Source organism: Epinephelus moara, chromosome 17 (genome assembly GCF_006386435.1).
Source record: "Epinephelus moara isolate mb chromosome 17, YSFRI_EMoa_1.0, whole genome shotgun sequence".
NCBI classification, from domain to species: domain Eukaryota; kingdom Metazoa; phylum Chordata; class Actinopteri; order Perciformes; family Serranidae; genus Epinephelus; species Epinephelus moara.
The window spans coordinates 26,882,941-26,895,064 of record NC_065522.1 but is presented as its reverse complement, the minus strand read 5'-3'; the positions used below and the strand labels follow the sequence as shown (position 1 = coordinate 26,895,064).

The following is a 12,124-nucleotide window of genomic DNA, read 5'->3' as shown; positions in this document are numbered from 1 at the left end:
ATGTGGAAAAGTCCAAACAAAAAAAAGCTGCTATTATAACACACGTGTAATTACGTTTTAAACATTTAAACAGCTATTAAAAGGCCGACATAGCAGGTCTTTGAGAATGAATGTAATGTTTTAATGTAATGTTTTTAACACTTGTCTTTTAGTATTTGTTCTTTTAAATGTTATTAACTTTAAATATTTGAGCATTTATTATTGTTATTGTTTAATCTTGCTCTGAAGCACTGTAGGCTGCATGATTGTGTGAAAGGCGCTATATAAATAAAGTTTGACTGCATTTTGATTTAGTATATGGAAGAAGTGTGGAATAAGTTTGTCGGCAATCATTTTAAAATATCTTTATTTAGTGCAGTCGCATTTTGTCAGTCTAAAATTCTCTTTTTTGATTAGGTGGTGTTGCTGATTATGTATGAAGAGGATGAACATAATAATTTTAATGCAGGGATGGACACTGGAGCAGGACTAAACAAGCTTGTTGCTCCATTTTGGACATGAAATGTTAATTTAAGTTGCTTATTGAGAGTCTCTTTACTGTTAATTAGTGATTTGTGTGTGTGTTTGTTTTTTATATTTATATTTTATTTTTAAAAACCTTTGAAATAAAGTACATTGAATTCAATATGCTGCAACAGATTTAATTAAACAAAATGTTACAACTGAGATTTTAGAAGTTGCAAAAAGTGACAAAAAGTCCATATTTCTTCTGAATAAATACTTTTATTGTCTCACCTTTCAAACGCAGATACATATATATTTACATAGTTTGAGTTTCCTGCCAGCCGTCGAGACACTGATGGTGGTCTCACATGTGGGTGGTCTCATCCTCAGAGTCTGTGTCATATGGCAGAGAGGTCTGGGCTTCAGGGAGGTTGTTGCACTGCAGGTAGCAGAAAAGCACTTGGACCTGAAACACACGCAGAAAAGTTTGTGAAGTGTCATTTAACCTGTTCGCTGCGGCTCGGTTTCTCATGAAAGTAGAGACCTTTTAATATTCGTCTTTGCCTAAATAACATTCAAAAGACAAACTTATTTTACAGTAAAGTGATTTTTTTTCTACACGTTGTCTTTATCTTATTGTACATGAGTTTCTACCATGATACACCTTTTTTAAAAGGGGAGGCCAATTTTTATATACTAATGGCATCAAACATACATTATACATAATGTCTCAGCTTTATCATATTAAGACATTTACATTTAACTTTTAACAATATGTATCAAAAGGGTTTTGTTTCAAAAAAGTTATTTGTAAATAATTTATCTATGTCCCGGGCTGTGGCTACTTTTGAAGACACTATATTTAAGTCCTCTTTATTTTTTGTTAATTTTATTTTATTTAATTTTATTTTTTATGTATTTATTTATAAATACTTTAGCAACCTGGAGCAATTTACACTTAAAAACTAATTTGTGGACAATTAAATTAATTTGTGGACATTTAAATTCATGGACTAATTTAATTTAATTTCATTTAATTTTTAATTTAATTTAATATTTTTTTAAATTCTATTTTATTTTATTTATTCATTTTTTTAATGGAACTTTGGGGACTTCAGCAACCTGGAGCGATTTACAATTAAAAACGAACTGGTAAACGTATAAACAGACTCTATTAGTTTTTAAATTTTACTTTACATTTAATTTTGACTTCTTTTTGGTCAACAAAAATTTACTCTATATTTCCTTACAATTATTTCTATTCTTGTCAGTGTGGAGAAGGCTTTATAAAAACAGCTTTTAAATTTTTAAATGTTGCAAAATAATCACAACTAACTGAATAAATATAAAACATCTACAAATAATTTTAAAAATGAGACAATATTTTTGGAGTAATTACCTCAGTTTTTTTTTCTAAAACTCTACTTTTAAAATAAATTAAAATAATAAAATAAAACAAAAAATAAACTTCACCCTCACAAATACTGTTTTTCCAAAAGCAAAGACAAAACAAATCATCATTTTCTCCAAGCAGTACTTTTCGCTGCTTCATGCCCACCTGCACCACCACCTCCTGAGAGATATCCATGGTGGGGCCGTCATGTCCCAGTCCAACCACAGGAGGGCGTATGAGGCTGGGCCCGAACACTGTGGCCAGGTTCATCAGAGTCATCTTGTTGACGTCCTGCTTCTCAGAGACCCTGGGGAAAATGATTAAAAAAAGAAATATTTAGTGCGGTGAACTGGCAGCAGCAAAACATCTACAGTCTCTCTTATTATTTCCTGACAGATAATTCAGTCAGGAGATGTTATGCTGTGTGTCTGATTGTTGTCAGACCGTTGGAGGTGGTGCAGGAGGAAGAGGAAGGTGTGGCGGTTGGGTTCAGGACAGGAGTGCAGCAGGGACAACATGGAGACAAGCCGAGAGTTTATGTCCTGGATGTCTGCAAGGGACAGAAACACATACAGAGCACGTTTAAATTCATTCGGAGATCGGGCCGATTTAATTTCCTTTGGGATTTTACTCCCCTCCTGTGCAGACAAATGTGCTTCTCCCTACTTTACTTTTTAGATTAGATTGTTTCAGGTTAGACACACTGGCCCAAGGTCTTACCACATAACTGCTATTTTATCTTGTCTTCACTGGCTCCCAATAAAAAAGAACTGACCTCAACCTTTTTCTTAAGGGATCCATATTTTTACCATTGTAGACTTTAGTTTAGCTTGCAGGGTTTTAAACTTTCATTTGCCAGTTTCTCACCACAAAAGATGCATTTGGCTCTAATTTTGTCAAATGCCTCTATAAAGTCAAACACAAGATGACTCTCTTGGTACCCCCCATTTTTCGCTGCCGCTCTGACGCTTCGCCATCTCACCATCAAGTGAGACCCAAGTGCGGTTTTATTATCATATGGTGGAGGCGCGTGGAAGGGCAGAGGGGTTTGCGCTCTCTGCCGCAGGCTTTCCTCATATGCGTGTGGAAGGGCAGACAGGTGTGATCTCTCTACCTTAGGCTTTCTGCGTAGGCCCTAGGAAAGGCAGAGGGGCCCCAGTACGGAGCCATGCCACCAAATATAATTCTGCAAATGGAAATAAAGTTTTCTTTGACTAAAGTGGTCCTGACTGAAATCTGCCGCTTTGTGTGTGACATTGGTGTAAGACACCGACACACAGAGGCACCCTTCATAGCGGCATGATATGCACTGGGCGGCAGCAATTTGTAACTCCGCAGGCAACTCATGCAATATATAGCCATATAATAATAATTAATCATTTTCTATACTAATTTATTTATTCTTTTTTTTTTTTTAATAAATGAATAAGCTTTTAATATAACCCTTAATTTTTACACATTAAAATTATTACATCCTTTAAAATCAAGAGGGTTTCATGACCCCCCGTGGCTCTTTGGTGCTCCCCTGAACATATGAAAACACACTTAAAAACCAGATCTAAAGAGTTTAAAACAGCCTAATAAAAGAACAAACAGCAGTTGAATCCCTCCAAGTCACAGTGAAGAACATCTTTTGTCTTACCCAGCGTCCTGGCCAGACCCTGAAACAGCTCAGTGGGCATAAGAGACTCCGGCAGCTCTCTGAGGTACAGTTTGAGAACACCAGAGACGGCGTTGACCTCAGCACTTCTCAGTCTGGTTACTGCTTCACGCAGATCTGAGGGGGGCAGACACATGGTGGCTGTGATCAGTATTACACCATCTTGTTTTGGTGTACACGTCCTTCTTTAGAGGCATGAGAAAAAAACACCTTGTCATAGTGCTGAGAATGTAGGCCAGCATCTTACTGTATGAGTCAATGCACGTGTTTTTACAGTGGTGATGTGGCTTTATTTGCAGGCATGACAAACATAAAAAAAATCCAACATGATTGTCATTTTTCAACTGTTGAATGGACTGGGAATTTTGTTTCAGTAGCTAACTAACCAGCTAGCTATCAATATATTGTTACTGGTGATTTGTGTGTGACAGTCCTGCATTTTGACATATTTCTAAGTTGCATTCCTGCCTTTGATGGCACATGACGCCCAAAATTTACCTGAACTACAGTGGCAAAGTTGCTGCCCTTGTTACTGCAGTGCAGACCAGGCCCCCAGGAAGTGTCCCGGGCTTTGAAGACAATTTTTTGTTGTGGCCAAACAGTGCAATTACACTGTGACATGATGCCTCACGGCCTAAAGACTTTTCCCAGTTGACTAGCATGGCGAAAATGAAGTCGGTAAATCAGTGAATATAGTTTTTTAGCGTCACAACGCCCGCAAAATGACTCGTTTCACTCTGAGGCTTTGATCCATTTCGTCCCATGGCATTTGGAAAGTCTAGAAGTGCTTCAAAATTAAATAATTTTATCCGCATTCAAGTTAGCGGAGCACTAAGCCAGAAGATGGAACCACCTGACTGCCGTTGAGTCCCTAGCTTGCTCTGTGGGCCGATCATGAATGAACTAGGAATGAACGGGGCCCCGCCTTCAACGCTGTATCCAGTTCTCTTCAAGCCCAGATCACACAGAAAGCATTTTGAAGGTTGCAAAACGCGAGGCTGTTTTTTAAATCAAATGGCACAAGTAAAAGACTGTTGCTGCGCCTTTTTATCGTTGCCAGACAACCACCCCATCACCTCCTCACCCTCATCTTGCTGCTTATTTATTTGACAGTAATCAGTATCTAGTTCCTGAAATGTTGAGGCAGAGGGTGCTTGCTGTAGCTCTGGTTGAGGGTAAGAGGCTGTCAGCAGATAAACAGAGATCTGTGTGGGTACATGAGACCCTAAAAAAGAGGCTGGATCTTGGGGAGTACCACCAGTTGGTCCAGGAGCTTCTCCTCCATGATGGATGTTTCCAGGCATATTCTAGGATGACTCGGGGGCAGTTTGACAACCTGCTGTCTATCGTTGGGCCGTATAGCTCTGAGTAATCCAGCAACCACTACCACCAGTTTCTCCTCCACTGTTTACCAACTGTAAACTTGTTGTCGTGACCACCACAGAAGGCCCGCCTCTCAAATCATCTGATTGGACAACGGGGAAAAAAGCGGAGATGACGTGGGGCACTTTTCCGTGATGGTAGGGGCATGGTTTGCTAACCTTAGCCTACAGAGCATTGCTGGCTAACGCACCAGCTAGTTGGCTGGTAGTGAAGAGTGTTTTTATTTGGTGACTTTTTTTGAATGATTGATAGCGTAAAACTTCAAGTTGTGAACAAATGAAGAGTGTCCATGCTCTTCTATCCCCATCAGATAAATGGTAAAAGTCATTGTGATAATACCGTTATTGTCAGAGTCGCACCTGTTTCCGTAAACATCAGCAACTACCCATAACATATCTTGGTCCTGAAGGGTCGTCCCATTTTATAGGGGAAGATTTCAACCACTACCCCAAAGCTCCAGAGGGCAAAGAGGCACTCGGAAACAAAGGGTAGAGGTAACCCAACATAGCGCTTGATTTACCACCAACTCTCTGACGACCCTTATAATTCTATTTTAACTACATGTGGCTATAAGCGCTGATCTTTGTGAGTCGCACTGTTGTTGCAGTGAGGCTCATTTGCATAGAAAGGGGCCAAATTTTCAACACATTTACTGATATGACCTGATTTAGATACATGCAAATTGTACAGGGACACTGAGGCGCTGTTTGCTAAGCGTTGCCGTTAGCGGTGCATTTCACACTTCGCAGACGCACTGACAATTACATTTTATTTTTGTCTTATTTTTGCAAGTTTCGCTGCTGCTAAACCCGCAGAGTCTTTTTGTGAATTCCCCCCTGAGTCTTGTTTTAGTCCCCAGGAAGCTGAAGTGCTTCGGTATAGTGACCCAGTACCAAGTTTACAAACAACTAGTCAGAACTTTGGAAAAAAAAACAAGTACACTCTTGCAACATATAACCCGCATGTCAACAGAAAACTTGCAGTGTGCTTTCTTACTGCTGTTGAACGCAGTCTTGAGTGCGTTGATGTCACTGGTGGTTCCTGAGACTCTGTAGATGCCCACCTCGTCCATGCCTCTCCTCTCCACCTCCTCCACGCAGCAGCGCACCACATGTGGGACGAGCACTCCCTCCTGCCTGACGGAGAATTGAAATTGTTGAGAAAGAAGGAAAAGCACCTCAGATGTTTGATACGATGCGCTTGTTTCATTTCATGTCAGATTCCACTATTGCCACACTTCTGCTTCTCTTCACCCGACTCTGCCACACAACACACCGCCTCACTTCTTAAAACCAGCTGCAGAAAAACAGCACATGAGGGAAATAAAACTGCAGACTGAGCTGCTGCTCTCAGTTTCAAGCCTTTAAGACGCTCCCGTGAGCCCTGGCAGGGTCAGCGACAGTTCTGGAGGGACTTACTGAGCCACAGTTTGAATGGGGACACAGAAGACAGGTTGTTGTTGTTGAGGCGTGGAGCTCGGGGGTTCGAGCGGGTGGGGACAGTACTTCAGGGAAAGAGTCACCTCCACCTGGCCGAGGTGTAGAGTCTGTCTCCTCCATCTCTTAGTCAGGGTTTTAGAGTCCAACTGACAAACAAAATATGAAAAAAGACAGCAGAGAAATAAATATTCATATTATGAATCTAAGCATTAATTGATTTCTGGCCAGCTGGGGGCAGCAGCACAAGCTGAAAAGACAACATTGCCATATGATGAGTTTCACTCTCTTTACCAACTGGCTCTAAAATGCTCCAGTATGTGGTTATATGCATATAACTGTGTCTGTTAGCAGTTTGGTGCTGGGCTGGTAACATACAGTCAGTTTATCTGAGCATTTCTTGTCGATAACAGCTGGAAACACTGATAGGAGCTGTGGGAGTGAACCCAAAAGATGACCAAAACAATGAGCTGAAAGACGCTAAAAAGCCCTGCAGAGCCAAGGTAAACTACCGCCGCATTCTCACTTGCAACTTGTCAAATATGGCAGCTTGTAAAATCTATTTATACAGCGCTTTTCACAGCCATAGCTCACAAGGTGTTTTGCAAGGGCAGTATGCATCATACAAGAAAGAAAACACAGACGATTAAGTGACTACTTTTGAACAGTACATACCGCTTGTCTAAACAGGTGTGTCTTTAGCTGGCTTTAAAAAGAAATAGTGTCCTCAAAATAAACTGGCGTGCATACAGGAAACTTGGGTTTCCTCACCAAAAACAACACATTCTCACTCTGATCTCGTCACATATCGACGTTTGGTCATGGACTTTCCACGTCCACATACAACAAGGTACCCTGGGTGTGTTGGTGGTTGACGTTCATGGACACCGTGTCAACTTCTGTCTGTTACATACATTGTCTTCTTTCAAAATACACTTCTGTTTTCACAGGAAATTTACCGTTTACATACAGTATCTGTCAAAATAAAAACACTACATCGGTACAACACTGCAAATTGACGTTTTTTTTCCCTTCATCAACTAACGCAAGTGGTTAGGTTTAGGAAACCAGAACAGGGTTTGGCTTTATAATCTTGCAGGACGCGTGCACCAGCCTCCCGGTATCATGCCGACATTAAAGGACGACTTTTTTCATTGATTTCTGATGCCCAAGCGCCGGTTTTCAATGACTTCGGCCAAGTACAAAATTACTTATAGTTTAATAACTAAATATAACTTATAACTTATAGTTTAGTGTTTGGCTCTACAATCTTACAGGAAGTGAACACCGGCCTTCCGGGTGGCAGTCGGTGTTTGTTGGACCCACCCATTACCGCTCCCACTTGCTTCACTTAAAATTTGCGCCACTTTAACTTTTGTTCTTGTCCCACTGCAGTTCCCCGTGATGTCACTGGGTGCCGTTTAACTAACAGTGAACATCCGCGTATCATGCCAACGTTAATGGATGGCTTTTTTGTCGGTGTCTGACACTGGATTTCGACGACTTCAGAGTGAGACCAAGTTGCCAAAACTTCTTTAGCTTTAGGCTACAAAACTACTTGTTTATATTGAGAGAAAAGATCATGATTTGGGTTAAAATAACTACGTTTTTACATAACTTACAGCAACGAGTATGTTACAAATATGCCATAGTTATGCACAGTAACTACGTTACAGAGTACTTTTGCTTTCACATGGGACATGAACAGCAGTCTTCTGGTTGAAAGTCCTGTGTTTGTTTGACTCATCTACCACCCCTTCATCCCATGCTACGCAGACTTTTTTACTCTCCATTCTACATCATTGTCGTGGATGAGTTTACACTGGAGTTAGTCGAAATGCTGATGCGTCTTTTACACACACTAAAAGTTGCCTTGTGTGTTGGAGTCAGACACCAACAACCACCCACCAAGCTTCCAAATCTGACACCTGAGCAAGAGCGTAGGTTTCGTTTTAACATTGGCCAGGATACATATGAAAAGGGGGGTGGAGGTTGGGGGTCCGCCACCAGAAACTTGAGCATCAAACACTTACTTTCCTGCATTCTGGTAATTTTTTATGACACCTGGCTTAAAACCTGGCCCTCAGTCCATCTTCATACCTTCACAGAAGCTTTCCCCAGGACGCTACCATCCTGTCCATCAGACTGACTCACGCAGAGCACCCTCAGCTCCTGCGCTCCGTCCACCTGGAACGACAGCTCCTGTTTTCACAGAGAGAAAGAAGGTGGTGTTAAAAACCGGCAACGACAGCGGTGTCCTGACGCTACAACAGGAGCATTCATGTCAGATTTAAGCCTTTTGATCCTGGCTACCAGTTGGGTTTAGTGTAGGTTTTACTGCCACTGATCATGTTTAAAGCGAGGCACGGTCTGGCCGCAGCGCCGACTTTTAAATCCTGCTGAAGCCTGACATCATGTCGGATACTGTCTAGACATGAAGAAGTCATTTACCACCCTGCACTGGCTGACAGATCATCTGCCTTTCAGATTAGTTTTATGTCACTTTTATTTTGTAAAAAGAAGAACTGCACTCTGACCTGGTCCCAGTGTGGGTTGAGGCTGTGGATTGACGAGTGTGTCTGGGCCTGTTTATCGTAAAACTCGTAACCATCCACTTCCACACACACATACGCACCTGAAAAAGAAGAACCAAAAACTAAGTGACCTCCAGCTCATCATCCAGATACAGGATGTGCTCACCAGCCTTTCTATCTCTGTGGTGATTAAAAAAGAAATATCATAAACATACAGGCTGGCTGCTGCAGGCCGCAGGCGGAGTGGATCGCCACACTCAGAGTCCCACACAGAGACGCCTCGTCCTCTACTGGTGAGAGACAAAGACATTAATATCCTGAAGCTGAGCAAGAAGACAGAGACATACTGTAAAGTGTTAGAGGTTTGAGGCCAGCATTAACAGATCAAAAGCCTGTTGTATGTCTGTGTCTGTGTATCTTATTTCAGATACAGGATGTGATTCTGCGAGTGAGGAAAATAGGACAGAGGTCAGAGAGGCAGCAGTTGTACCAGCGTTTGTGCTGTGGAGCGGAGGCTGCTGGGTCATTCTCAGTTTCACACATGCACTGGTGAGGGTGAGCAGGTCTGGAGGGACAGTTTCTATGTCTGATGAACAACACACAGCAAATATAGACACAGATCAGCTCACCGTAACACAGAAACACCACATTAGACCGAGTTATGATGCTCGTGCTCCAACTGGTATTGTACAACTTATAGAGTAAAATCGAGGAGAGTTGCTGAAGGCCTCAGACCTTAAAAAAAAAAAAAAAACTTTCATTGTTACCATCTTTAGTGCAACTTCATGAAATCAGTGTGTTCTTAAACAGTTTATAGTTTTTTACATAAAAAAAATACTTTTTTCCTTAATTGTGCTTGATTTATTTATCTTTTACTCATTTTATTCTGTAGTTCAATTTCACATTTTTTTTTTAGTTTTTTTTAAATTTAATTCATTATTTTATTATTTATTCATTATTTAATTTTTATTCATTTTATTCTGTATTTAAATTTCATATTATTTTTTAAATTTAATTCATTATGTTATTTATTTATTTATTTATTTATCAGTTATTTACTTTTTATTAATTCTACTCTGTATTTTAATTTCATATTATTTTTTAAATTGTATGCATTTTCTTATTTATTTATCTATCAAGTTTTTTTATTCATTTTACACTGTATTTTCATTTCATATTATTTTGTATTGTTTTTTAAATTTAATTCATTTTATTATTTATTCATTATTTATTTTTTATTCATTTAATTCTGTATCTTAATTTCATATCATTTTTAATTTTTTTTTTACATTTTATGCATTTTTTATTATTTATTTATTTATTCAATGATTATTTTTTATTAATTTTAGTCTGTATTTTAATTTAATATTTTTTTATAGTTTTTTTATTTTATTCATTTTTTATTATTTATTATTTATTCATCTTTTATTCATTTTATTCTGTATTTTAATTTCATATTATTATTTATTGTTTTTAAAATTTTATTCATTCATTATTTAATTTTCATTCATTTTATTCTGTATTTTAATTTCATATTATTTTTTAATTGTTTTTTATTCATTTTATTATTTATTTTATGCTCTATTTCATTCATTTAAGTTATTATTTTATTCTTTATTTTATTCTATTCTTTGATTTGTTTATTTTTTTTGATTTCTTTTGTTTTTTGTTTGTTTTTCTTCTTTAAATAACTTCATTTATTGTATTCTATTTCTATTTATTTTAATTATAATTGTTTTGCACTATTTTTCTAGTTTCATTTATTTATCCATTTATATATTCCTTAAATTGTCTAAGTAGTTAACCCGTTGAATGTTGTCATGGGTGATGGTAGGTGGGGATATGTTAAGTCCACACATGTTTATACAGTGAAGTGTCACAGTTGTATTAACAAAATTTCAGAATAAACTTTGTTAAAAACAAATTCAGGCTGAAGACGAATGAACGAATGGCCATCACCAAAGTTTGCTAAAGCACAAAGTAATACCATCAAATTACGTGTTGTGGTCAGACTATCAGAGCAAAACCCAAAATATTTAGTTTATATTAACATTTGACACTGGAATGACACATGTGACCTCAGAGGAAGGTGTTTTAGGGTCCACAAGACATTTCAAGTTTGTTTCACACCTATGCAGATTGATTCACACCTACATCCCACCCAACACCATCACTTACTACTTCTCAAAAACCAGCATGGTATGGACACCTCTGTGTATGTACTGCCCTACAGATGTCTTGAATTCAAACTCAACTCAAGTATAGTAATGAGATTGGCCAAAGCTGTGAACTTACTGTCTGTGGTGAGTTTGTGAATGGCTTCCCTCCATTCTTCCAGCTCGTACAGGGACAAGAAGAGGAGAGTGTGACTCTGCAGAGACAAAGCAGGTTGGCCCTATTGTGCTTTTGGGGTTTTCCCTCTTCTTTAGTGTGTTATATAGCATGTTTCTGCCTCTAGAAGGTCTGCTACTGTCAGTAAAAGAAAATAAAGGCCTTAGCTGTAGGCCTCGTCTAAGTGCCTAACCAAAGCTTTTGTTTAAAATGCTTTTGCTACTCAGCTTACAGTCATTGTATTAGTCAAAACTATGACTTTACTGACACTATGATGATGTGTGTGTATCTGTGTGTGTATGTGTGTGTGTACCTTGCCACTTGGGCTGTGCAGCTCCAGTGTGTAAACAGGTGAGTGTGTGAGCAGCATCAGCTCCATCTGCTCCAGTTTCTTCCGGCTGCGAGCTGCAAAGCCCCTGGACCCCCTCTGTACACACACATTTACATTTCACTGGCTGTTAAACACTGGTCACTCTCGTCTCTGTATCTGACACATGAATATATAAGAGCCTGTTTCCACTGGTGTGGTGAGGAAAACATGCTGTGGTCACCATGAGAAACTCTCCATACAATGAGTTACAGTGTTGAGCTAGAGCGTAAGAAAGGTCATCCATCCATCTTCATCCATCCACCCATCTCTATCCATCCATCTTCATCCATCCACCCATCTCTATCCATCCATCTTCATCCATCCACCCATTTCTATCCACCCATCCATCCACCCCCCTTATCCACCCACCCTATCCATCCATCCACCCACCCACCCTATCCATCCACCCATCTCCATCTGTCCATCTGCATCCATCCACCCACATCTATGCACCCATCCATCCACCCACATCTATGCACCCATCCATCCACCCACATCTATGCACCCATCCATCCACCCACATCTATGCACCCATCCATCCACCCACATCTATGCACCCATCCATCCACCCAC

General features: G+C 39.4%; 1 protein-coding gene across 2 annotated transcripts in view; it reads right to left on the bottom strand.

The window, feature by feature from the left end:
- Positions 1-703: 703 nt before the first annotated feature.
- The window catches only part of si:dkey-33c9.6 (active breakpoint cluster region-related protein), a 27,149-nt gene continuing 15,728 nt past the window's right edge, over positions 704-12,124 (bottom strand). The window contains exons 12-23 of one of the 2 annotated variants that reach the window (XM_050067673.1): positions 11,495-11,608; positions 11,146-11,221; positions 9,341-9,436; positions 9,066-9,137; positions 8,854-8,951; positions 8,417-8,518; positions 6,299-6,465; positions 5,877-6,016; positions 3,480-3,614; positions 2,282-2,387; positions 2,003-2,144; positions 704-910 (exon numbers count right to left, since the gene is read on the bottom strand). In XM_050067673.1, coding sequence (XP_049923630.1) covers positions 809-910; positions 2,003-2,144; positions 2,282-2,387; positions 3,480-3,614; positions 5,877-6,016; positions 6,299-6,465; positions 8,417-8,518; positions 8,854-8,951; positions 9,066-9,137; positions 9,341-9,436; positions 11,146-11,221; positions 11,495-11,608 — 1,350 coding nt within the window. In that variant the 3' untranslated portion in view covers positions 704-808. Of the gene's footprint in view, positions 911-2,002; positions 2,145-2,281; positions 2,388-3,479; positions 3,615-5,876; positions 6,017-6,298; positions 6,466-8,416; positions 8,519-8,853; positions 8,952-9,065; positions 9,141-9,340; positions 9,437-11,145; positions 11,222-11,494; positions 11,609-12,124 lie in introns of both variants that reach the window. The other variant, XM_050067672.1, reaches the window with a different exon arrangement.